The sequence below is a fragment of the Danio rerio genome, chromosome 7 (genome assembly GCF_052040795.2).
Source record: "Danio rerio strain M-AB ecotype USA chromosome 7, GRCz13ab, whole genome shotgun sequence".
NCBI lineage: Eukaryota > Metazoa > Chordata > Actinopteri > Cypriniformes > Danionidae > Danio > Danio rerio.
Window position 1 is genome coordinate 78,477,501 of NC_141027.1, and position 23,821 is coordinate 78,501,321.

At 37.5% G+C, this 23,821-nt stretch overlaps 2 protein-coding genes across 5 annotated transcripts; both read left to right on the plus strand.

Annotated features, from left to right (window-relative positions):
* The first annotated feature begins 1,411 nt into the window (after nt 1-1,411).
* On the plus strand, nt 1,412-9,278 carry psmd9 (proteasome 26S subunit, non-ATPase 9). 3 transcript variants are annotated; one of them, NM_001002436.2, is made up of 6 exons: nt 1,412-1,727; nt 1,998-2,100; nt 3,451-3,638; nt 7,235-7,336; nt 8,323-8,411; nt 9,127-9,278. In NM_001002436.2, exons 1-6 carry the CDS (start codon nt 1,602-1,604, stop codon nt 9,152-9,154), a joined length of 636 nt encoding a protein of 211 aa, NP_001002436.2. In that variant the 5' UTR covers nt 1,412-1,601; the 3' UTR covers nt 9,155-9,278. The 3 variants fall into 3 exon arrangements, 2 of the variants coding, with proteins under 2 accessions (NP_001002436.2, XP_087115230.1); XR_015494674.1 differs by having other exon boundaries at nt 1,433-1,727; nt 3,451-6,299; nt 6,961-7,336; XM_087259104.1 differs by having other exon boundaries at nt 1,433-1,727; nt 2,001-2,100.
* Nucleotides 9,279-10,477: 1,199 nt separating this feature from the next.
* Nucleotides 10,478-22,217, plus strand: ywhae2 (tyrosine 3-monooxygenase/tryptophan 5-monooxygenase activation protein, epsilon polypeptide 2). 2 transcript variants are annotated; one of them, XM_087259280.1, is made up of 6 exons: nt 10,478-10,716; nt 13,332-13,531; nt 15,420-15,526; nt 16,311-16,517; nt 17,583-17,719; nt 19,095-19,422. In XM_087259280.1, the coding sequence occupies exons 1-6, from the start codon at nt 10,653-10,655 to the stop codon at nt 19,100-19,102; spliced, it is 723 nt and encodes a 240-aa protein (XP_087115406.1). In that variant the 5' UTR covers nt 10,478-10,652; the 3' UTR covers nt 19,103-19,422. The 2 variants fall into 2 exon arrangements, with proteins under 2 accessions (XP_087115406.1, NP_001013359.1); NM_001013341.2 differs by lacking the exon at nt 19,095-19,422 and adding an exon at nt 21,732-22,217 and having other exon boundaries at nt 10,508-10,716.
* The last annotated feature ends 1,604 nt before the right edge of the window (nt 22,218-23,821 follow it).

A 23,821-nucleotide genomic window follows, 5' to 3' on the forward strand; every position in this document is an offset into this window, starting at 1 on the left:
CTATAAATGAATGTGAGTTCAACAGCATGCGCAAAGATTGATTTTTATTTTCGAAGAGCCTGTGTTGTGTGAGTTTACCATTGGCTACATATAGCCAACTAGACGGATGCTTTCATTTTATAAATAAATTCTTTAACACTAAATATTTTAAACGTATATTAATATACATAAATAATAATCGAATAATTATATCGGGCTAAATAATTCTTTATTTAAAGACAATAGGCCCATCGTTCCAGTTTATCGTAGAATGGCAGTTTCAGTTTAGAAATGTGCGATATTAATACTCTGTTTTTATTTCATGGCTAAATTAATAAAAAGTGAATAAATTAATAAACATGAATTAAGAAATACACTACATAAATAAATGTCACTGTATTTCACTCATCCTACACTTGTTCCAAAACCTGTTTGAGTTTCTTCTGCTAAACACAATGAAAGACATTTTAAAGAGTGTGTTATCACTTAGTATTTGGTTTGCAACATTCTTCTAAATACTTCATTTTGTGCTTAACAGAAAAGAAAAGAAAGAAAATCACTTTTTGGAACCACTTCTGATTTATTTTATTTTTTATTTTGTTTAATTAAATTGTATTTAATTGTATTTAATTTTATTCATTTGTTTTATTTTAATTAGTTTTAATGTAATTTAATTTAATTTTATATGAAATTTGTGTAAAATTTTATATTTTTGTAATTTTATATTATTTTTAACTTAATTTTATATTTAGTTAAATTTTTTAATTTTTAATTACATTTTATTTTATATTTAATTTTATTTTAATTTAAAAAAAAATTTAATTTAATGGCATTTTTAATTTAATGTATTTTAATTTAATTTATTAGTTTAATTTTATTAATTTTTATGTAATTTTTAAAATTAAATTAAATTAAAAATATTTTTTGATAAATATTAACTATTATTTTTTATTTTATAATTTTTTTTTCATTTTAATAAATAAATAAATTTAATTAAGGTTAATTAAATTTTAAATAATTTTTATTTCATTGAATTTTTATTCATTTAATTTTATTTTATTCATTTGTTTTATTTTATGTAGATTTTATTGTAATTTAAATTTAATTTTATATAAATTTTAAATTTTATTTTATATTTTGGTAATTTTATATTAATTTTAATTTAGTTTTACATTTAATGTTTTTTTTATTTTTAATTAAATAAAATTTTATACTTATTTTTAATTAAAATTTTCAATTTAATTTATTTTATTTAAATTTGATTTATTTGTTTTATTTAATTACATTTTTATATAATTTTTTACATTTAATTTAATTAAAAAATTATTTTATTATTTTTGTTATTTTATAACATTTTATTTTTATAAAAAATATTTAATTCAAGTCAGTTTATTATTTATTTATTTGTTTGTTGTTTTCTCCGGCACATAGGTGGCGCTGTTCACTTGCAGCTATGCATTGAATCCAACGAAGAAACAAACACTGTGACAACTTTCAGTGCTCCTGAAATTACCTAACCATTTTGAGTAAGCATTTGGACCATTTCTATAGACATAAGTAGTAAAATCTGCAATTCATACGCTTCAAGACTGTTTCGTAGCGTTCTGTTTGGCGGCACTGTGATGAAAATGAGCGAGGAAAACCGCGCTGTTGTGTCCAGAATGACTGAAGAGGATGTGCGACAGCTGATAAAGAGAAAAGATGACATCGAGGAGCAGATTAAAGCTTATTACGACATGCTGGAGTCTGTAAGTTCATCATACAGGGAGCGTTTTAGCCATAGTGTGTTTACATTTTCGCTAACACACCTGACTAAGTCTTTGGACGGAAGAATGTTTACATCAGATCGGGCTGTAGAGTTGGTTTTATATACACACATTTGGACTTAAACTTTCTGAATATAATTTCAGGAAAGGATTGTTTGCTAATTCTAAAGGGGGAAATCGTAATAGCAGCCAATGACTAATAAAGTACAGCATTGTTCACGGTCGGTTATAGTCTGTGTGTGTTGTGGACAGCAGGCTGGTGTAGGCATGGATGGTCCTCTGGTTGATGTCGAAGGTTTTCCCCGTGCAGATGTGGATCTGTATAAAGTGCGGACAGCGAGACACAGCATCTCCTGTGAGTACACATGTATCTGTGTTCAGTGGCGCAAAAAGGGGGTATGGGGGCACATGGGGGGCGCCATTGTGCCAAAACTATTTGAAATTATCCATATTAAAAGTTTCAAATAATGTATATATTTTTTTTGTTAAAAAAAAATATTTAGCATTTTATACGTGTATAATATTGTATTTTATTAAATTAAAAAATCATTCCATCCCTCCCCCTATTTTTTATACCATATACATGTTTTTATTAATTAATTATGTATCATATTGATTCATCAGGCCTTTTGGTAACTTCTTAGCTCAAAACTATTTTAATTTTAGCTACAAACAAAGTTATAACATTTCAATTAAATAGAACATTTCACACTGTTGGTTTCTGTTTTTTTTTTTACACTAAACATTTGACAGTCTTTTTTATTTCACTTTTAGCAGTTTCAGTCAATTGTTCTTGCAAAGACAGACCTTCTGCCTCAGTCTGAATGTGAGAAGTAATTGCAATGTTCTTTTGCCCTTTAGGACTGCCATGTCTATCATTTTGTTTTGACAAATGTAGTACAAAAAGTCCAAAAGCAAGGCTAGTCAAGGTGCTATAATCATTTAGTAAGTGAAAATTAAATTGAGAAGACATTTGGGGTGGTATGAGATGCATTTCTTTGCGACTTAACATGCTTAATGTAATTATACCTTTTACTATACTTCAAACTATTTCAGTTGTGTTCAGAACTGCGAAACAGTTTTTTTAAGCATATTGATATCTTTATGAAATAATATCTTTAATTTATTGATGGAAATATTTTCCACATTTTATCACTTGCCTGTTTTAAAATATAGTTGGATTGAAGGGGGGCGTGCAAAAGTTGAAGCCGCATACCCATCAGTAAATGTGCAGTTGCACCCCTATCTGTGTTCAGTATCACCCCAACACAGTGTTCAGCAAGATCTCTAACCTGTGGTGAGCCCTGATAAATAAGGGACTAAGCCGAAGGAAAATAAATGATGCAACCAATAAAATCTCTGACAGTGCACCTGGATGACATGTGTAGGGGTGAAAATTTGGGTTACGATGCACTCTGACTTTAGCAGGAAGTAGATCATATGAAGCAGGAAATAAAAAAAGATTGATAAAATGATTTTCAATGACTCTTCTGCAGGTAGAGGACTACATTAGCATTTAAAATATGAGCTGTAATAAAGTTCTACTACTACTAATAATAACTTACGGAGCCTACAGCAAAAATAAATATACGAAAACATTAGAATATAGTTCAGCAGTTGTAAATGCTGTTATTTTGCAGCATATTAGTAGTGTACAGGGCTGCTGGTCATTTGTAATGGTGTGTGATTGTGGTAATTATTGAAGGTTTACAGAACGATCACAAGGCCATCATGGTGGAGATCGAGGAGGCTCTGCATAAGCTTCACGCCACCGCCAAAGTCACACATGAGCAGGACGACACACAGATGGAAAGCAGCGGTCAGACGGTGGAGACGCCGCCTCCGTTCGCTCTGGTGGATGCAGTAACACACGGATCTCCTGCTGCTCAGGCCGTGAGTTGTTTTTTTAGGGGCCAAGCACCGTAGGTGCGTAGGCACCTATTGCTTTCGTTAGTGTTCTTCTTCCGTTTCTTCCGCCGGATTTGAATGGCAGCCCATATAGGCGTATGCGGGAAAGTTGTATAATTTGGCACAATGATAGAGGCCAGTCTCAACATTAATCAGACCAAATATGAAGTCTCAAAATCAAACTCTCTAGCGCCACCACTTGTCCAAACTTTCACATATGTTTATCATGATAACTTTTGAACCGAATGGGCTACAATCAAAATTCTTTTTTCCTCTGATTCCTTGGCTCAGTCCGACTTAAACGCACCCTATGACGTCATTTTCCTTCATGAATTTTTTCGCGCTATTTTAAATTTTTCGAAAAACCTATTTGATTGAACTCGTCCTAGACCGTTTCTCCGATTATCACCAAAATTGAATCACATGATCTACAGACCATGCCAACCAAAAGTTATGGAATTCAAGTTGATTTGACCAACCGTTTTCGTTTAACTTGCGATCAAATTTAACATAGAACTTGCGAAAATGGACTTGAGACGATATCTCCCTAACGCATTCACCGATTCACACCAAACTTAGTGTGTGTTATGACAACTAGGGTTTGAGGTTATATGCGGAGTTTCGGTGCACTGCCCCCTAGTGGTCCGGAGATACAAAAAACTTGCTTTTTTGGTTTATAACGCCTCAACCTTTCGTCCGAAACTCATAAAACTGCTCTCATTACATCCGCCAGAGCATGTCGAGCCGAGTGATGTCTGATTTTTACATGTCAGCCATTTTGGGCATCGACCATTTCGATTTTTGGTCAAAAATGCTATATTTTACCAACACATTCACATATCATTACAAAACATGGTATGCATCTTTAACCCCATGTCCTGAAAGTCCTTAAAAACTTCTGGAGCAGCGCCACCTTTTGGTCAAAAGTGCTTGGCCCCTTAATTGCTGCTTGCAGCTATATATATATTTTTTTTACAAACATCAAGGTGGCTCAATGATTAGCACTGTCACCTCACGGCATGAAGGTCGCTGATTCGAGCCCCGGCTGGGCCAGTTGGCATTCTGTGTGGAGTTTGCATGTTCTCCTCGTGTTGGCGTGTGTTTCCTCCAGGTGTTCCGGTTTCCCCCATAGTCCAAACACATGCGCTATAGGGGAATTGATGAACTAAATTGCCCATACTGTATGAGTGAATGTAAATGTGAAAGTGTTGCGGCTGGAAGAGCATCCGCTGCGTAAAACATATGCTGGAATAGTTGTCGGTTCATTCCGCTTTGGCAACCCCTAATAAATAAGACTAAGCCAAAGTAGAATGAATGAATGAATGCAAACATCAAACACTTTAGAATATTATTGTACATTTTGACAGAGAAAGAGAGAGAAGTAAACAAGGATCTGAGTTTGACAACATGAAGATTTAGCCTATTCGCTAAACGCAATGTTGCATATTCAGTTAGTCTTATATTCTGGAGTTTGATTAGCGTAACGTGTTCAGTATGGACTCTTTTCACGTTTGTGTGTTTCTCAGCAGCAGAAGTCATCATAGTTGGTAAACTCAGAGCGCAGTGAATGGGAGAGTACAACAAATAAACTCTTTACAATCCTATTTGCTGAAATAATAACAGAAACACTCCACCATGGTGTTATCAAGACTTCCAGAAAGAGGAAAACAATATTGTGAGACTGATAACGGCAGCCAGAAGAGAGAGTAATGTCAGATTTACTGTCCTGCCTCCATACACACTGCATTACACACACCTCACACAAGCACTGATTCCTTTCTGTAATTTGATGCAAAGATGATATAATAGCCCCTTTCACACAGTGATACCGGTAAATATCTGGAAAATTTCCGGAACGACTTTACCGGTTTATTCAAAAAAGCGCTTTTCACACAGACGAGGACGTTACGGAAATTTTCCGGAAAAGAGCATTCACACATCCATTCCAAAATACCGGTACATTCTGACATCATTCAACACAAATGAGCTTTAAACGGCTGCGCTTGTATTTGTATACATTTGACTACATTACAGACTCTGTGGATGATCAATATTGTGAACAACTTCGATGAAAACATATAGAGTAACACTTTTGCATGTCGAGATGTTCATAATATGTGCGTGTGCAGGCGCTCACAGGCAGTTTCACAGGCACACGCAAAGCTTGAAGGTAAACAAACAACGGCTTATCATAAGCATCTCATCGATGATTATTTACACAGTTGGCATAAAGAAGAACATATAAACGTGATCTGACTAACTTCTAGCAGCTAAATGTGTCTGGAAAAATATTCAAAGGCTTTTATTCTCATAAACCGCGCGGACGTAAATGCGTCTGACTGTTCTGATTGGCTAAAGCAGACGTCTCACGTCAGCACGTTCTAGACGTGCACGCGCTTATTACGGCAATCTTCCTTCTGCATTCACACAGCGCAGCATTCCGGCAAATTGCCGGTAATGTTACAACTTCTCTTTCCGGAAAATAGCCAGAATGGATTTACCGGTATTTGCAAAAAGCACCTGTTCACACATACAACCTTTCCGGAAAATTGCCGGTAATTTTCCGGAAAAGTCTGTATGTGTGAAAGGGGCTAATACATACAGAAATACATATAAATGTGCATACAATTTAAAAAAAAACTAAGGGTGCTTTCACACCTACACTTTTGTTTCGGAACGGGTCTCGTTTGTCCAGTTAGCGCGGTTTGTTTGGCATATGTGAACAGGGCAATCGCGCTCTGTTCCGCGCCAAAGTAATCGCTCCGAGATCGCTTGAATGAGGTGGTCTCGGCTCGATTGAAACGAACCCTGGAGCGGTTTGATTGCAGTGAGAAAGCGATCTGATCCGAGCGCGGTTATATCACAGTGTTTTATGGATATGTAATAGGCTTACAGCTATATGAAGAGAGAATTGTGAGTAGGGCAGGAAGTTTCGCGAGTCTCCGGATGCCCGCAAACGAGTGATGATCTCCCGGTAATCTCGCGTCTCCCTCCCGGTCCTCAAATAGGCATCGTCGCGCACCCTTCTCACCTCTCCCCACCGCGTCTCTCCTCAGACACATCGCGCGCACCCTGTCAATCACCACCAAACCACCACCTCTCCTGACAGCTGAGCGGGACGCTGCAAAATAAACCCTGACACTGACCAATGTGAGGAGAGTTTACTCGCACGTGACTTGTTTTAGCTCTTTTGGTCCGATTAGAAACTTTGCAGTGTGAAAGCGAACCGCTCCAAGAGCAAAGAGCAACAATGTAACAATTTTAATCTCTGTTTCAGAACAACTGAATCGATTCACAGGTGTGAAAGCACCCTCAATATTAAAAGCTGTAAAGGATTTAAGATGCTTAAGATGAGCGCCAAACACATGACGAAACAGTTATAATTGTAAATTATATAATGAATATTTAATACAAGTGTTGTCAGGAATACAGCCAATGCTGCTCAAACGGCAGAAAAACATTAATAAATAAAGGCACAAACTGATGTTAAACAAATAAACAAACAGATGGTGTTCATTTATAACTAATATTTCACAAGGGGAAAGTGTTTTACATTGAACAGTTGTTTGCTCTGTTTGTAGGGTTTGCATGTCGGTGATCAGATTATGGAGTTTGGCTCGGTAAATACACAAAACTTCAGGAATCTCCGAGACATCGCTTCTGTTGTCCAGCACAGTGAAGGGGTTTGTTGTTCTTCTCTACATTCAGCGTAAAACTGCAGCACTTTTTTTAATACTCTGCATTCCAGTTTATATTCTTAAAGGTCTCATGAAATTAAAATGAAGTTTTTTAGATGTTAGCAAAGAGCATAGAGTCACCAAGAGGCGACACTCTAGTGCGATTTGGGAAACAGCCACTAGATGGCGTGGTGGCCATTTTGGAATGAAAACTCCAACAGAACAGCAGCATATTATAAGTCTGTAAAATAAACTGTTAAAAGTGCTGATGATTGTCATAGTAAGTGCTGTCGTCTTTCAGGTTGTATTTAAGCTTTAATGCACTTTTTAAATAAATAAATAAATAAATAAATAATAAACAAAGCAGCTGCTCGCCATCACGACAGCAATAAGATCCAATGGACAGCCGATCGCTTTCGCTCCAAAATGGTGGAATCCGGGGCTGTTGCTGGGCGCTGCTGTTCCAATGGAACGTTCTATTGAGTGTCGCCTCTTGGCCATTCTAAGCTCTTTGGTAGCTGTATGTTGGTCTTTACATATAGCTAGCGTTCTCCAAAACAGTGACAAAACTCACATTTAGAATATATAAAACCGATATTAACATCCAAAGTTTGCAGTTTGTCACTTCCACCTAAATGGATCAACAGTTTGTCTGACGTCACCTCATACTTCAGTTTCTCATCAAATCTATTGACCAATCAAATGCTGTCAAGTGTGTAACATGCCCCGCCCCCTTCTGCTCATTTGCTTTTCATTTGATGCGCTTGAGCTCAACCACTCTCACTGGCAGAGCTGTGATTAAAAACAAAACACTATTATTGGCTGTTTTTTTGGGGGGGTGGTCTACTCTATGCCCCGCCCTCTCTCCAGGTTATAGTTGAGATTATGTCAAACATCAAATAAAATAATAAACATTTCAAAGCACTTCAAAGGACCTTAAAGTAAAGCCTGATTGTGTCTTCATGATTTATTCTCTCATTCCTATCCGGCAGAAATCTCTCCGTGTTGGAGTTTTCCGAAATGGACAAGAAGTGCATCTGAATTTGACCCCGCAGCAGTGGTCTGGACGAGGACTGCTTGGGTAAATTTCGGAGACTATTACCATACCATGAAAGTCAAGTTACAGTTACAGCACGGTGACTCAGTGGTTAGCACTGTCACCTCACAGCATGCAGGTTGCTGGTTCGAGTCCCGTCTGGGCCAGTTGGCATTTCTGTGTGGAGTTTGCATGTTCTCCCCGTGTTGGCGTGTGTTTCCTCCACAGTCCAAAAACACGCGCTATAGGGGAATAGGATGAACAAAATATGGCCGTAGTGTATAAATGAAAGAGTGTATGGGTGTTTCCCAGTACTGGGTTGCAGCTGGCAGGGCATCCTATGTGTAACACATATGCCGGAATAGTTGGCGGTTCATTCCGCTGTGGCAACCCCTGGTAAATAAGGTACTAAGCCAAACGAAAAATGAACGAATGAATGTTCTCAAGTTCCAATTTCATAGCCATGTTTTAAAAGCAAGTGGACCGATGCTGATTACTTCAAACATAATTTATGTGCATCATTTACATAATTCATATACATTTATATAATTTATGTCAAGAAAGAGACAAAAAGACTATGAGTAGGTGAAGATGTTTATTTGCTTTAACACAGCCCATCTGCATGATTTAAAATTAGAGGCAACCACTGCACTTTAAACGACACTACAGTCGATCACTATGACATTATTTATCATATTTAATAAATAGAGCAATCAGTTGAATGTCATTATTAATGCAGCCTTTATTTTTCTGTCAACAGGTGCAACATTGTACCTCTTCACAGATGAGTGCTGAAAGAGAGAAAGGATCGTCTTTGGAAAACAGCACACGGGTTTTTTCATACATTTGCAGTGCGTTAACGTTAGTTTGCTTTCACAAAAGTAAAGAAAATAAACTATCAAGGAGAGATGATTCAGTTTCCGTTTCATCAATATCGATTTGCAAGGTTTTCATCACCCGTCTTTTCAATTTATTTAATTCGTTTTTTAAATTCCTAATATTTAAAGATGCTGTATGTAAGTTTGACACCCAGTGGTTGAACTAGGTATTGCACTCCTGGATCAAAACACATGCAAGCGCGGGTTGCCAGATTGACGATACCAACAGAAGCGAACCTGACTACTTAAACCGTGCTCTAAATAAAAGCAACGGCCCACAATAGAAGGAATATTTCCATATTAAAAGGAGTTTTTGTCTTGACCAACACAGTATTTTACTATAGTATGGTACAAAAACACTATATTATTTGCTATAGTATATTTAATGTGGGATTCATATACTATACAGTTGTAGAAATTAAATGTATTGGACATTTGGTTTGTATTACTATAACGTTAGTTGTTGTATAACTGCATTTATTAAATTCAACACTAGTATTTACTATAGTATATTTTCATGTTGGATAATGTACTCTATATTTGTAAAAAAGACTTCCTGTATTTGGATATTTTGTTTTTATCACTATAGCTTTTGTATAATCGTAGCATTTTATAAAGTATTTTACTATAGTCTGGTTCAAAAACACTGTTAATTTAACTATAGTAACTATAGTGTTTTTAATAATATTCTCTATAGTTGTAGGAATATAAGTGTATTGGATATTTGCTTTATATAACTATAACGTTAATTGCAAAACCGTAGCATTTGTTAAATTCAATTAGTTTACTATAGTATGGTTCAAAAACAGATTTTATATAGTAATTTTCCATGTGGTTTAATACACTCGTTATAACACAGTTGTAGAAACTTATGTAATACTTTTATTGTTTATACTACTATAGTTTTTGTATAACTGTAGCCTTTATTTAAATGTAAGTACTTTACTATAGTATTGCTCAAAAATACTACAGTATTTTATAATATAGTCTATAGTTGTAGGAATCTAACTTACGTGTATTAGATATTTTATTTATGTTACTAAAACGTTAGCTGTTTAACCATAGCATTTAGAAATTAATTTTAGTACTTTGCAATAGTATGCTTCAGAAACACTGCAGTATATCCACTGTAAATTACTATAGTAATTGTGTGGAAAAGGCGAGTCCGTCGCGAAGGAAATGCGCAGGATCTGCTGCTGTGTGTCGAAGTTTCCCGGATGGAGTTCCTCCGCCATATTTAGAGCAGGGTCGCCGGTTGAGTACGAACATTTGAGCTACCGCTTTAACACAAACACATTCTCTAAAACATTATATTTATTTACTCTATCGCACCTTCTGCATCCATCGGAACCAACGGACATCACCGCCTACCTTTACCCGCTCCACACCTCCCGATCCCCGGCTAACCATGGCAGATCGAGAGCATTTGGTTTACCAGGCTAAACTAGCCGAACAGGCGGAGAGATACGACGGTGAGTTAAATTTTTTAGCTGTTTGTGTAATGTCACGTTTTAATTATAGCAGTATGACAACTGTTTGAAGATGATATGTTTGTTTTTTGACTTAAATTAGCGGGATGAACGCACAGAAACCAAGCACGTGTTTCTCTTTGCACGTGAAATGGGAAGAAAAATCCCATAGAGCTGCTGTTTGGAAAGGCCTGGAATTGCTGAACGCAGCCAGAGCTTACATATAATTATTATTAGAGTCTTATTATTATAATATTGACGTAAATGTCGTGTATGAACACATTGCTAACTGTCCATCACATATGAATGGTTTATTTGTAAGGACTAGTTTACGCGAACTGGTTGAGATTGATTGAAGCCGCTTGCTAACGTTAGTGTGGTTAACAGTTGTTCATTAAATTGATTATTTAATTCAAAGATTATTTAACATTTTAAACCTCATAAATAGTCAAAATATAAACAAATTGAGTTCATGTATTAGGTGAGGGGAACTAAATTGACTAGACTGAATCAAGCTTGTTATTATGTAGCCTGGTTCCTCAATTACTTTTTATATACTCCCATTTTGTTTAGTTTTTTTTTTTACTTTAATACCCGTTTAAACATGTTTTGTAGCTATATAAATGACCTTATATGATGTTGCTAAATGAGTCAGCTCTCATGTCTGTTTCAGGGCGTGTCTCTAATTCATTTTCGTGGGTGCATTACATTCACGGACTAATAACCTGTTTAAAGGGGACCCGTTACGCAAAAATCACTTTTATAAAGGGTTTAAACACATTTTAATGATTAAATATTAATACAAATAAATATATATACATTAATACATTTTTTTTTTGTAATCACACTTTATTGAAACAATCTGCAGAAACACTTTGATTGACATTCTCACTTTGTATGTCATCAAGGAGGAAAGCCACGCCCACTAGTTACCACCTCTTCCTGAATATTAGCATATGACCCAAGTCTTGTTTTTAAATCTGCCACAATGCATCAGGCATCTGTAGCTCCGCCCTCTTTCGAAAAGTGCACAATCTCATTTGAATTTAAAGCGACAGTCACCAAAATGACACAATTAGGATCAAAACCTAAGAGGGAAAGTTCGAAGCCTTATAAAACGTTATTTGTGTGATATTTTGAGCTGAAGCTTCACATACACACTCTTGGGACATTGGAGAATTATTTTACATTTTAATAAAAAGGGGCATAATATGTCATCTCCAACACTGCTTCCACATCCGTAGTTTGCTTTATTTGATAAATGAAACATTGTAGTGTTTTCTGCCGTCTTTGGGTCGTTTTCACACCACACTGACTTTAATCCAAACTAGTTGAAAAGAACCGAAATGCAGTCATCTGACAAAACCCGCATCACTCATAGACCAGATGTTGTTGAACATGTTTCCTTAAATGCTTTTCGATTGGTCAGAATTAACGTGCGGGAAAATGCCAACAGAAATTAAACAAACCGGCAGACACAAAATGTTGCTTTTGACTTCGGAGGGATGACTGTGCTTGCTTCCTGATTGTGTGAAACGAGATTGGTGACCTCTGCTTTGGATAAACTATAAATTTCGAGAATGGATTAAAACATTGTAAATGGCAAAGATGCATCGTACGTCACTTTAGGAGGCGGCGTGAATTAATTTAGCTAAACTGTGACATGGTCATCTTCCGGAAATATTACCAAAGATCCATCAGGTAATGTTTTTCCCTCTCCCTCTTTGTCTCTGTTTAAAATTGTTGCAAACAAAGATTTTTCCTCTACATCTCATAATGCACAGCGCATCGGCCTACGGCAGCTGGATTAGTCCAAAGAGGCGCAGTACTTTTTGCGGTTGGGTCTGTTTTAGTTCGGATCATGTTCTCACCACAAACGAACCGCTCCAGGGTTCATTTGAAAGCAAACCGAGACCACCTTTTCAAGGAAGGTCAAGCTGCTCCAGGATTGGCCAGCCCAGTCACCAGACTTGAACATTATTAAGCATGTCTGGGATAAGATGGAGGCGTTGAAGATGAACACAAAAGAGTCTTGATGAGCTCAGGGAGTCCAGCAGGAACGCTTTCTTCTTCATTCCAGATGAGTTTATTAATCAGTGATTTGAGTCATGTCAGAGATGTATGGATGCAGTCCTCCAAGCTCATGATGGAGTCAGACACGATTCATTCTGTCTCCACTGCAGCAGGACTTTATATTCTATACTGGACATTATTTCTGTTCAGTGACGAGACTTTAGTCTAAGCAGAGTCAGACCTTACTGTCCTAATGAAGTCATTCAACATCAAGGCATGATCAGATTTTATTGTGCTCAAATAAGCAAAATCTAGAGGCCTTTTGCCTTTCATTTGAGTCATTTCTAATACCAAATGATCAACTAGAAGTCAACTTATAATTTGTTGTTCCTAAAACTTAAATAGACTTTAGTCAGGTAGTGGATGAACATGTACACTTTTAATTAAATAGTTTTTCTTTATTTCACTATCTGGACGGAGACATTGGCATAATGTTACGGTCTACATTCATAAACTGAAGCAGAAGAGTACTTTATTTCTCTTTGAATCCAGATCATCGACAAGTTTTTTTGTGTGATGATTATTCTTGTCTTTTTTTTTTTCAGAAATGGTAGAGTCGATGAAGAACGTTGCAGGGAAGGACGAGGATCTGTCAGTAGAGGAGAGAAACCTGTTGTCGGTGGCGTATAAGAACGTGATCGGTGCGAGAAGAGCCTCCTGGAGGATCATCAGCAGCATCGAGCAGAAAGAGGAGAGCAAAGGAGGAGCCGACAAACTCAAGATGATCCGAGAATACAGACAGACGGTGAGAGCGAGTGAAGGTTTGATCTGCTCCATCGCCACTCCTCTTTGATGGAGCACAGGAACAAACAGACCTTTAAAAGTTTTTACCAGTAGATGGTGCTGTAGGCTATTTTTAGCTGGAGACGGCGCTCTAGGCTAGTGATTAAAAGCAGACGGCGCTCTAGGCTAGTGTTTAACAGCAGATGGTGCTCTAGGCTAGTGATTAAAAGCAGACGGCGCTCTAGGCTAGTGTTTAACAGCAGATGGTGCTCTAGGCTAGTGTTTAACAGTAGATGGCGCTCTAGGCTAGTGTTTAACAGCAGACGGCGCTCTAGGCTAGTGATTAAAAGCAGACGGCGCTCTAGGCTAGTGTTTAACAGCAGATGGTGCGCTAGGCTAGTGTTTAACAGCAGATGGTGCTCTAGGCTAGTGTTTAACAGCAGATGGTGCTCTAGGCTAGTGTTTAACAGCAGATGGTGCTTTAGGCTAGTTTTTAACAGCAGACGGCGCTCTAGGCTAGTTTTTAATAGCAGACGGCGCTCTAGGCTAGTGTTTAACAGCAGATGGCGCTCTAGGCTAGTGTTTAACAGCAGATGGCCCTCTAGGCTAGTGTTTAACAGCAGACGGCGCTCTAGTCTAGTGTTTAACAGCAGATGGTGCTCTAGGTTAGTGTTTAACAGCAGACGGCGCTCTAGGCTAGTGTTTAACAGCAGACGGCGCTCTAGGCTAGTGTTTAACAGCAGATGGCGCTCTAGGCTAGTTTTTAACAGCAGACGGCGCTCTAGGCTAGTTTTTAACAGCAGACGGCGCTCTAGGCTAGTTTTTAACAGCAGACGGCGCTCTAGCCTAGTGTTTAACAGCAGATGGCGCTCTAGGTTAGTGTTTAACAGCAGACGGCGCTCTAGGCTAGTGTTTAACAGCAGATGGCCCTCTAGGCTAGTGTTTAACAGCAGACGGCGCTCTAGTCTAGTGTTTAACAGCAGATGGTGCTCTAGGTTAGTGTTTAACAGCAGACGGCGCTCTAGGCTAGTGTTTAACAGCAGATGGCCCTCTAGGCTAGTGTTTAACAGCAGACGGCGCTCTAGTCTAGTGTTTAACAGCAGATGGTGCTCTAGGCTAGTGTTTAACAGCAGACGGCGCTCTAGTCTAGTGTTTAACAGCAGATGGTGCTCTAGGTTAGTGTTTAACAGCAGACGGCGCTCTAGGCTAGTGTTTAACAGCAGACGGCGCTCTAGTCTAGTGTTTAACAGCAGATGGTGCTCTAGGCTAGTGTTTAACAGCAGACGGCGCTCTAGTCTAGTGTTTAACAGCAGATGGTGCTCTAGGCTAGTGTTTAACAGCAGACGGCGCTCTAGTCTAGTGTTTAACAGCAGATGGTGCTCTAGGTTAGTGTTTAACAGCAGACGGCGCTCTAGGCTAGTGTTTAACAGCAGACGGCGCTCTAGGCTAGTGTTTAACAGCAGATGGCGCTCTAGGCTAGTTTTTAGCAGCAGACGGTACTCTGGGATAGTTTTCACCAGCTGATGGCGCTCTAGGCAAGTTTAAACAATTTCAAATAATGTATCACCTGAAAAATGAATACCTTTAATTCTTGAATCAGTGTTATTTTAGTTTCGAGGTACAATGAAATTGTGTAAAAAATGTTATATGTTTAAAAAAATTTTTAAAGATCTCTATATTTTCAGTTTATTGATGTTGCTTATAAATGTTGTTCTGGCAATAACTTAAAATCAAATACGATTACTATATATATTTTATGTATTTTTCTATAGCTATAAGGTTATTCTGTTTTTAAATAAGTGGTGAGCCCTGCCGTGTTATTTTGAGCAGTTTCTTTCTTAACCTGAAATGTGATCTGTGTGTATATGACAGCATAATTACTCTGCCATATCTCCTCTTACATTCTGCAGGTTGAGAATGAGCTGAAATCTATTTGTAACGACATACTGGATGTACTGGACAAACACCTCATTCCTGCAGCAAACACCGGAGAATCCAAAGTTTTCTACTACAAAATGTAGGTGTCTGACAATTTCAAGTCTTTCTAGGTCTTTCAGAACATTTTGGACTGAGTTACATGTGTTCTGTTTGTTTTATATGATATCAAACTTGAATCGCATTTGTCTTTTTTGGTAGATTTAGACATTTGCACTTAAAAAAATGAATGCTTACTGGAGAAATCTGTGAATAATTGCATTGTGTGAATTGTAATAGGATCATGCTGTTTTTTTTATTTTTGCTGTTTGTCATGCCATTTTACTCTTGTGTAAATACTTTTAAAGTTTAGTATTTTAATTATTTCGTTATTATTTTATTTTGAGTAAAAAAAATGTAGTTTACTTTTTTTTAAATGCATAAAATAGCATAAGTAATAGAGGTGGTCTCATAGTACGATTATCATGCCATCAATTCGGTTCAGTTCGATATCTCAGTGCAGTGACGATGCTTTCCATACACAATTTGATATTTTACTTCACAGCACAACAATTCTTGTATTAAAATGTATAAATATATTTATATATGATTTGTAATACAATTTGTCCTTTAATATAAGCAGTCAGAAATATGAACTGTACCTTTAAAAACTCAAGTACATCACAGAACAACATGAGCGTTAATAGCAAATGAACTAATATAAATATCTTGCTCGCTTTCTGAGCCTTGTCGAGCGAGTTCTTACACTATTGTGATTGGTCACTCTTAACAGAAAGGTCTGTGATTGGCTCTGGCGCTGTTTGTGTGAACTGCCCTTTTAAAGAGCAGGCGACTGACTTGTGTGTTTTGAATGCGTGTGTTTTCAGGAAAGGGGACTATCACAGGTATCTGGCAGAGTTCGCCACAGGTAACGACCGTAAGGAAGCGGCGGAGAACAGTTTGGTGGCGTATAAAGCGGCAAGTGACATCGCCATGACCGAACTCCCACCCACACATCCCATCAGGCTCGGCCTCGCGCTCAACTTCTCCGTCTTCTACTACGAGATCCTCAATTCCCCTGACCGCGCGTGCAGGTACTCCTGCTTTTTCTCCTCACGTCAAATGTGAAATGTTTGTTTGGTGTTAAACCTTCATCTGTCCCACATTAATGGGATTGTTCAGCCAGAATTTAACATTTCAATTAAAAGTAAAGCTGCTTTACATTACAATCAAAATCAGAAAGTGTATAGTAATAACTATACACTATATTAGCACTATACACTATAAAGACAGGGCTCAACAATAAGGACTGCCCGGTGGCCCAGGGCCAGTGTGAGAAACACTTGGGACAGTAGACCGGATCATTACTGGCCTGATTGGGACAGTGCTGCCTTGTCAGTCGCTAACATTTAATTTGTCTGACTATTTGTCAATTGCGTGCATTTAAAGCTTGTGCTTTTAAGTCTTTAAATGCTACCTTCTCGGTAATGTCGTAAACAACATACTGCTTTCCGATTCGTCTTATATGATTGATTTAACCACGCTATTTTTTTTTTGTTACCTGGTAACAACCAGTACAGCGTAGAAACAGCAACATGTCAGCAACATCAAATTATAAGGCTAAACGAAAATGTCTGTCTCTAACGTGTTGGAGGTAGACATTTACATGGAAACAACACGATAAAATAAAAATTTTGTGATGTTATAGTTTGCCGTCAGTTTGACAAGTCAGTCACCTTTTGATAAATAATTTCAAACTGCAATAAAAGGCCTCAACGTTTTCCATACTGCTGTTTTTGTTTGCATAACACTTATATTTACAATTGTTTTTTAAGTATTGAAATTCTAGATTTACAGACTTTTTATTTTACTTTATTTTTTACTTTTTTTTGGTGGGGCCAGTGAAAATTTTGGCAGGGCAAGTAAAAATCTAAACCACTTGCCCGATCGGACCAGTAGAAAAAATCCTTAGCGTTGAACCCTGAAATATATACTGTATTACACTATATTAGTATTGTAATTATGTAGTAAAATGCACCCTTTGTAAAGCTGCTTTGAAGAAATATTTATTGTGGGAATCGCTATGCAAATAAGCATTTTATTAGAATAAGCTTGAATTGATTGAATGTGGTTGTGACTGTCCTGGCCTCCTCCATCAGGTTGGCGAAGGCAGCGTTTGATGATGCGATAGCGGAGCTGGACACACTGAGTGAGGACAGTTATAAAGACTCCACACTCATCATGCAGCTGCTGCGGGACAACCTGACGCTCTGGACATCAGACATCCAGGGGGACGGTGAGACGCACACAACACATTTTTTATCATAGAAAGGTTGACAGAAACTGATACGACAATAATCTCGACTCTCTCACTACCTTATTGAGAGAAAATATAAATCAAGTCTCAGAATGTACAAGAAACACCGCATTAAACGACATTGCTCCACACCATGCTTTTAAAATATAAAAATGTATTTTACCACAGTATTTTCAATGGAGTTTCTGTTGCTGTTCCTGCGTTTAAATGGCATTTCCCCTCGCTTTACACTTCAACAACTACATGAATGCTGAAGTCTGTTGAACTGAATATATTTAATTACATTACAACATCAATGCTGCAAAAGGAACCGTGGGAAATTGTAAATGGTCACATTAACCTCTTCACCGATGTTGAAAACACACTTGCCCTGCATATAGGCCAATGCACACGGAAATTAACCTGATCTGATTTTTACCATTAAATGCAAATCAAATACAAACGATAATTAAAACTCTTGGTATTCAAAAACGAAATTGGATTTACAGGTTTGCCACAGCTTTTGGAATTTTAAAAGCTGCATTCTGGACATTAAAAGTTTAGGAATTTTTTATATATATATATATATATATATATATATATATATATATATATATATATATATATATATATATATATATATATATATAGTCATGGAATATTAGGGATTTTTGTTTGCTTTGCTGCTTTATCATTTTTAATTCCATTTTTTTTTATGCCTAATGTTATGGTTATGCTATTTTTTGCTCCATTTTATTCCTTTATTGCTCGTCCACTGGAAGTTACCTGAAATCAAATGCATTCACCAACTTGAACCTGTTTCCTAAGGCTAAATGTTACATTTGTAAAGCTAATATTGAGCTTTTAAATATAGGTGTGGGAGCATTTCAGCGCCACACAAGCAGGACGTACCTCAGATTTATTTTTCAAAGATATCCATTGTTCTCAAATGGTATTCAAGCTAAAACCCATGTAATGTTACGTTATGTTAACATATATATATATATATATATATATATATATATATATATATATATATATATATATATATATATATATAATAATATGATATTCAAATTAAGCTCAACTGCGGCCTGTTTTTCTATTCATTACATGGAAATTCAGCTTATTAGTCAGGGAGTTTAATATTTGTCTTTCAGTGGGAAGCCTAGATTTAAAAAGATGTTGATTTGTAATATTAAAATATAACGTCTAGCAGTTAAAAACGGGCATAGCTGTAGCATAAACAGAGAGAGTTCATCCAAAGCCTAATGTCTTCCTTAAAATGATCAATTTTCCTGCCCACTAGCTGCTTTAGCTTCGAATCCCAGATTGCAAGTAAACACTTCTCTAACCTCTCTAATCATCTCTCCAGACTTGTGATGATGCTTAAAGCTCCTGCGTTTCTCTGTAAGTCTCCAGTGCTGTGAGTTTCTCTCTTCATTCACTCTGCATGGGAAAAACTCATTTGCGAGCGAGTGCCTTTTTCACAACACTACTGAGTGCAAGACTTAAAATACAATCTCGTGCTTCACTGTCTGCTAATGTGCCACATCTGAAACTGTGTTATTCACACACACACACACACCTGTCACAAGATGCTTTTATCCTTGACATAGCTGTCTGTTGATTACTAATATCAACATTTGTTTCTCTGCATATGGTTTGTTGCATGAGGATCGAATAAAACCTCTGTAATGAGCAGATGTTGTTGAAGGTCTTAAAAGTAATTGTAGAATTGGGAAAATGGTTCTGCCTAATATTAAGGAAGGAATAATTCAGGATAAGCATCAATTTTTAATACTTACAGATTTATGACAGTCTTGGTAATGTCAGGTTGTCATGATGAAGATAACATATTTACTTATGTGAAGTTGTGATGAAAAACAATGTCATCTTTGCATTTAAGGGTGCTTTCACATCTAGACGTTTGTTTGGGCACGCTTGTCTCCTTATCTCGGTTGGTTTGGCCGTATGTGAATCCTGCAGTTGTGCTCAAATCCGCACCAAAACAGCCGGTCTGAGATCACCTGAATGAGGTCTCGGCTTGATTGAAACAAACTCTGAAGCGGTTTGCATGTAGTGATAAAGCAATATGATCCAACAAATGAACAAAGCAGGCTTTATCACAGTTTATTATAGCTTTGTAATAGGCATATCCACTCACCGGCCACTTTATTAGGTACACCTTTCTAGTTCTGGGTTGGACCCCCTTTTGCCTTCAAAACTGCCTTAATCCTCCGTGGCATAGATTCAACAAAGTACTGGAAATATTCCTCAGAGATTTTGCTCCATACTGACATGATAGCATCACGCAGTTGCTGCAGATTTGTCGACTGCACATCCATGATGTGAATCTCCCATTCCACCACATCCCAAAGGTGCTCTATTGGATTGAGCTCTGGTGACTGTGGAGGTCATTTGAGTCATTTGAACTCATTGTCACGTTCAAGAAACCAGTCTGAGATGATTGAGCTTTATGATATGGTGCGTTATCCTGCTGCCATCAGAAGATGGAGACACTGTGCTCATAAAGGGATGGACATGGTCAGCAACAATACTCAGGTAGGCTGTGGTGTTAACACGATACTCAATTGGTACTAATGAGCCCAAAGTGTGCCAAGAAAATCTCCCCCCACACCATTACACCACCACCAGCAGCCTGAACCGCTGATATAAAGCAGGATGGATCCATGCTTTCATGTTATTGATGCCAAATTCTGACTCGACCATCTGAATGTGTCAGCAGAAATGGAGACTCAACGCTTCTCCAATCTTCTATTGTCCAGTTTTGGTGAGTCTGTGTGAATTGTAGCCTCAGTTTCCTGTTCTTAGCTGACAGGAGTGGCACCCGGTGTGCTCTTCTGCTGCTGTAGCCCATCCGCCTCAAGGTTGGACGTGTTGTGTGTTCAGAGATGCTCTTCTGCAGAGCTCGGTTGTAACGAGTGCTTATTTGAGTTACTGTTGCCTTTCTATCAGCTGGAACCAGTCTGGCCATTCTCCTCTGACATCAACAATCGCACAGAACTGCCGCTCACTGGACATTTTCTCTTCGTCAGACCATTCTCTGTAAACCCTAGAGATGGTTGTGCGTGAAAATCCCAGTAGATCAGCAGTTTCTAAAATACTCAATCCAGCCCGCCTGACACCAACAACCATGCCACATTCAAAGTCACTTAAATCCCCTTTCTTCCCCATTCTGATGCCCGCTTGAACTGCAGCAGATCGTCTTGACCATGTCTATGTGTCTAAATGCATTGAGTTGCTGCCATGTGATCGGCTGATTAAAAGTGTGCGTTAACAAGCAGTTAGACAGGTGTACCTATTAAAGGTGTGTAATGTCGAATACGGAAGTGAAAGCATGCTGTCTAACTGAACTATCAAAAAAAAAGCATAATATCAATAACTTTTTGTTTTATTTGACTTCTGATATAGAATCGATATGTTTTACATCTTGACAATTGAAATGAGCCTATGTATAAGTACTACCTCTGCTTCATGTGTGGTGACTGTCAGTGTCTCCATTTAAAATGAAAGTGCATCGCTCCTGCTTATAATGTCTCATTGCTTATCATCATAAATTAAAATAAGGACGTGTGACAGCTGAGCGGAATCCTGGGAAATAAAGCAAACTCAATGTGAGAAGAGTTGACTCGCGCAGGACTGGTTTGAACTATTTCGGTCTGTTTAGAAACGTTGCTGTGTGCACAAAGAACTAATATTAACATTAACAACAATAATCCCTGTTTCAGAGCAAAACAATCGATCTATAGGTGTGAAAGCACCCTAGCTGGCCAAATGACACTCAGTAAGAGTTGTCATAAGCATGCATGAAATCTTATTCACATTCATGATGTCATGAGTCTAAAGGCTTTATGATGGTCTTATGAACACCTCTTCAAGTAAAGCGTTACCAACTGGGATTCAGTAAAGTGTGGAGTTTGTGTTTCAGTGTGTGGATTAATCCATCAACGTCAACTTTAAATAACAAAGGCTTGTTTGTGTTTTTCAGGGGAGGAACAGAGTAAAACAGCACCACAAGATGCTGAGGAAGAAAAGCAGTGAGATTCAGCGTTCCCATGCTCAACCCTTCTGTCTGTCCGTTTGTTTCTCCTTCATCTCTGCTCAGGGAGAGTTCAGATGCTCAGCGCTGTTTCTCCATCTCTCCATCTCTCTCTCCTCTGCTTTTCTTTCTTTTATCCTGTCCTTCTCTCACTTCTCTGACCATCTACGCTAGTTTGGAGGAATGTTTAAGAAGTGATGCGTCTCTTCTGCTCTTTTGTTCGGTTGAAAATACAGTAAAAAGATATTATCGTTTATTATCATGCTTTCTTAGTGAATCTATTATAGTGTGTGATTAAATACTAGAGTAATGATGCTAAAATAGCTTTTTAGTCACATGATCCTTCAGAAACTATTTTAATACACTGATTTATGCACATTTATTTATGATAGCTCATAAAAGAATTAATAATGCTGCCTTTTAGCCGCATTTACACTCCACTGTTCAAGTGACTCATTTCCGATTCGTTTCTCTCATGTGGCACAGATCGGACATGGCCCATGTAAGCAGGTAGATCGGATTTTCACCTGTCAATGCGAGTCGAGCATCATTAAAAACCTCAGCGAATGAAGTCAAGTCTGATGCTTTCATTTCAGAACAGACTTCAGCAGAGTCCCAACTCTTAAATCTCCTACACGTGGACTTAAACAGCTTTCATATTGTCATATAGTACAGGTATTTAAGCATGCTGGAGAGCGCAGTGTCCGCCACGTAACCAATATAAACTAATATAAAACTAGTGCATAGCTGCATCACGTGCATAAATCACGCCAAGGACATTACATTAGTATGCCTAAAGGTTTAAAAAGCCAATATATCAAAAGAAGATGGCCAATTGAGAACATTTCTGTCATAAACTACAGTAAAACAGCACGTCAAAAGCTGCGAGCAGATTACATGCAGGAATAGAGGAAAGAGCACTCTTTAATTATCAGCTGTTAGTCAGCGCCTGCTCTTTTTTTTCTCCTGGTCATTGCGCCTTTGCCGTGTGCTGTGTAAATGCAGACGATCGGATACGAGACACTTTTAATAGATGATGTAAGCAGGTCAGCAAAACAATCGGATACAGACACAAAATCGGAATTGACCATCAAAATCCATCAAGTTTTAGTTTCACTAACAATTCACTGACAGATAGGGATTATAGCATTTGTTTTATTATTTGTAAAGACATTCATAATGTTTTTTTGAATCAGACTTATCTGAAATGAACAGTTTTCAACCTTGATGATTATATTTTTTTATCTTTATGTAAAATATAGATTGATTTCTGAAGGATCGTGTGACTAAACACTTAAGTGATTATGCTGAAATTGTTTTAATTACCTAATGAATGAATTAATCTTTGTATTACAAAAATACAGAACATAATAAAGTAGACAACCATGATTTAAATCACTTATTATATCCTACAATATTGAGTTCTGTTCAAATATTGCTATTTTTACTGCCTTTTTGATGGAATGAATGCCTTGCAGAGCAGAAGAGATGATTCACAAATATGATTGAATTATTCCAAACCTTTTGACTGATACTGTATATTTTTAGTTGGTTTTATTTTTTTTAATCTTAAGGTTTTTTTATTATTATTATTATTAACTTTACACTTAGATCTTTATATATGATGCCAGTAAGGAGTTTGCAGAAAGGTTTGGCTTTTACTACCTGTTTGCTCCCTGGAGAATCTGCTTTCTGATGTCCGTTTTGTTTCTCAGTGTTGATCTGGTGGTTTGGGTTGAGATTAGTGATCGTTATCAGAGGTTTATTTGTCTGACAGGATGGCCGAGAGTAGAAACACACGCCGTATGTGGCAGAAATGTCTGTTTTAAAGCCATGGATTTCTCCGTCTGTGTTTTAGTGGCTGGCTTATAACGCTTTTGAGAAATGAATGCAACCCTCTTACTCAAAGGCTGCTGCAGAAATAATGCTATCAAGCCATACAGCTCTCCTGTGTTCGTCTTCGAGAACGACTTTGTGTTTTGAAAACCAAGACGTTTCTCATTAAAACACATGCATTCGTGATTTTTCTTCAGTGGAAT

Coding starts and splice junctions, on each gene's coding strand:
- psmd9 (NM_001002436.2), top strand. CDS start 1,602: ATGAAAATGAGCGAGGAAAACCGCGCTGTTGTGTCCAGAATGACTGAA. Junction 3,639..7,234: donor GATCTCCTGCTGCTCAGGCC/GTGAGTTGTTTT, acceptor CTCTGTTTGTAG/GGTTTGCATGTCGGTGATCA. Junction 8,412..9,126: donor TCTGGACGAGGACTGCTTGG/GTAAATTTCGGA, acceptor TTCTGTCAACAG/GTGCAACATTGTACCTCTTC.
- ywhae2 (NM_001013341.2), top strand. CDS start 10,653: ATGGCAGATCGAGAGCATTTGGTTTACCAGGCTAAACTAGCCGAACAG. Junction 15,527..16,310: donor AAAGTTTTCTACTACAAAAT/GTAGGTGTCTGA, acceptor GTGTGTTTTCAG/GAAAGGGGACTATCACAGGT. Junction 16,518..17,582: donor TCCCCTGACCGCGCGTGCAG/GTACTCCTGCTT, acceptor CTCCTCCATCAG/GTTGGCGAAGGCAGCGTTTG.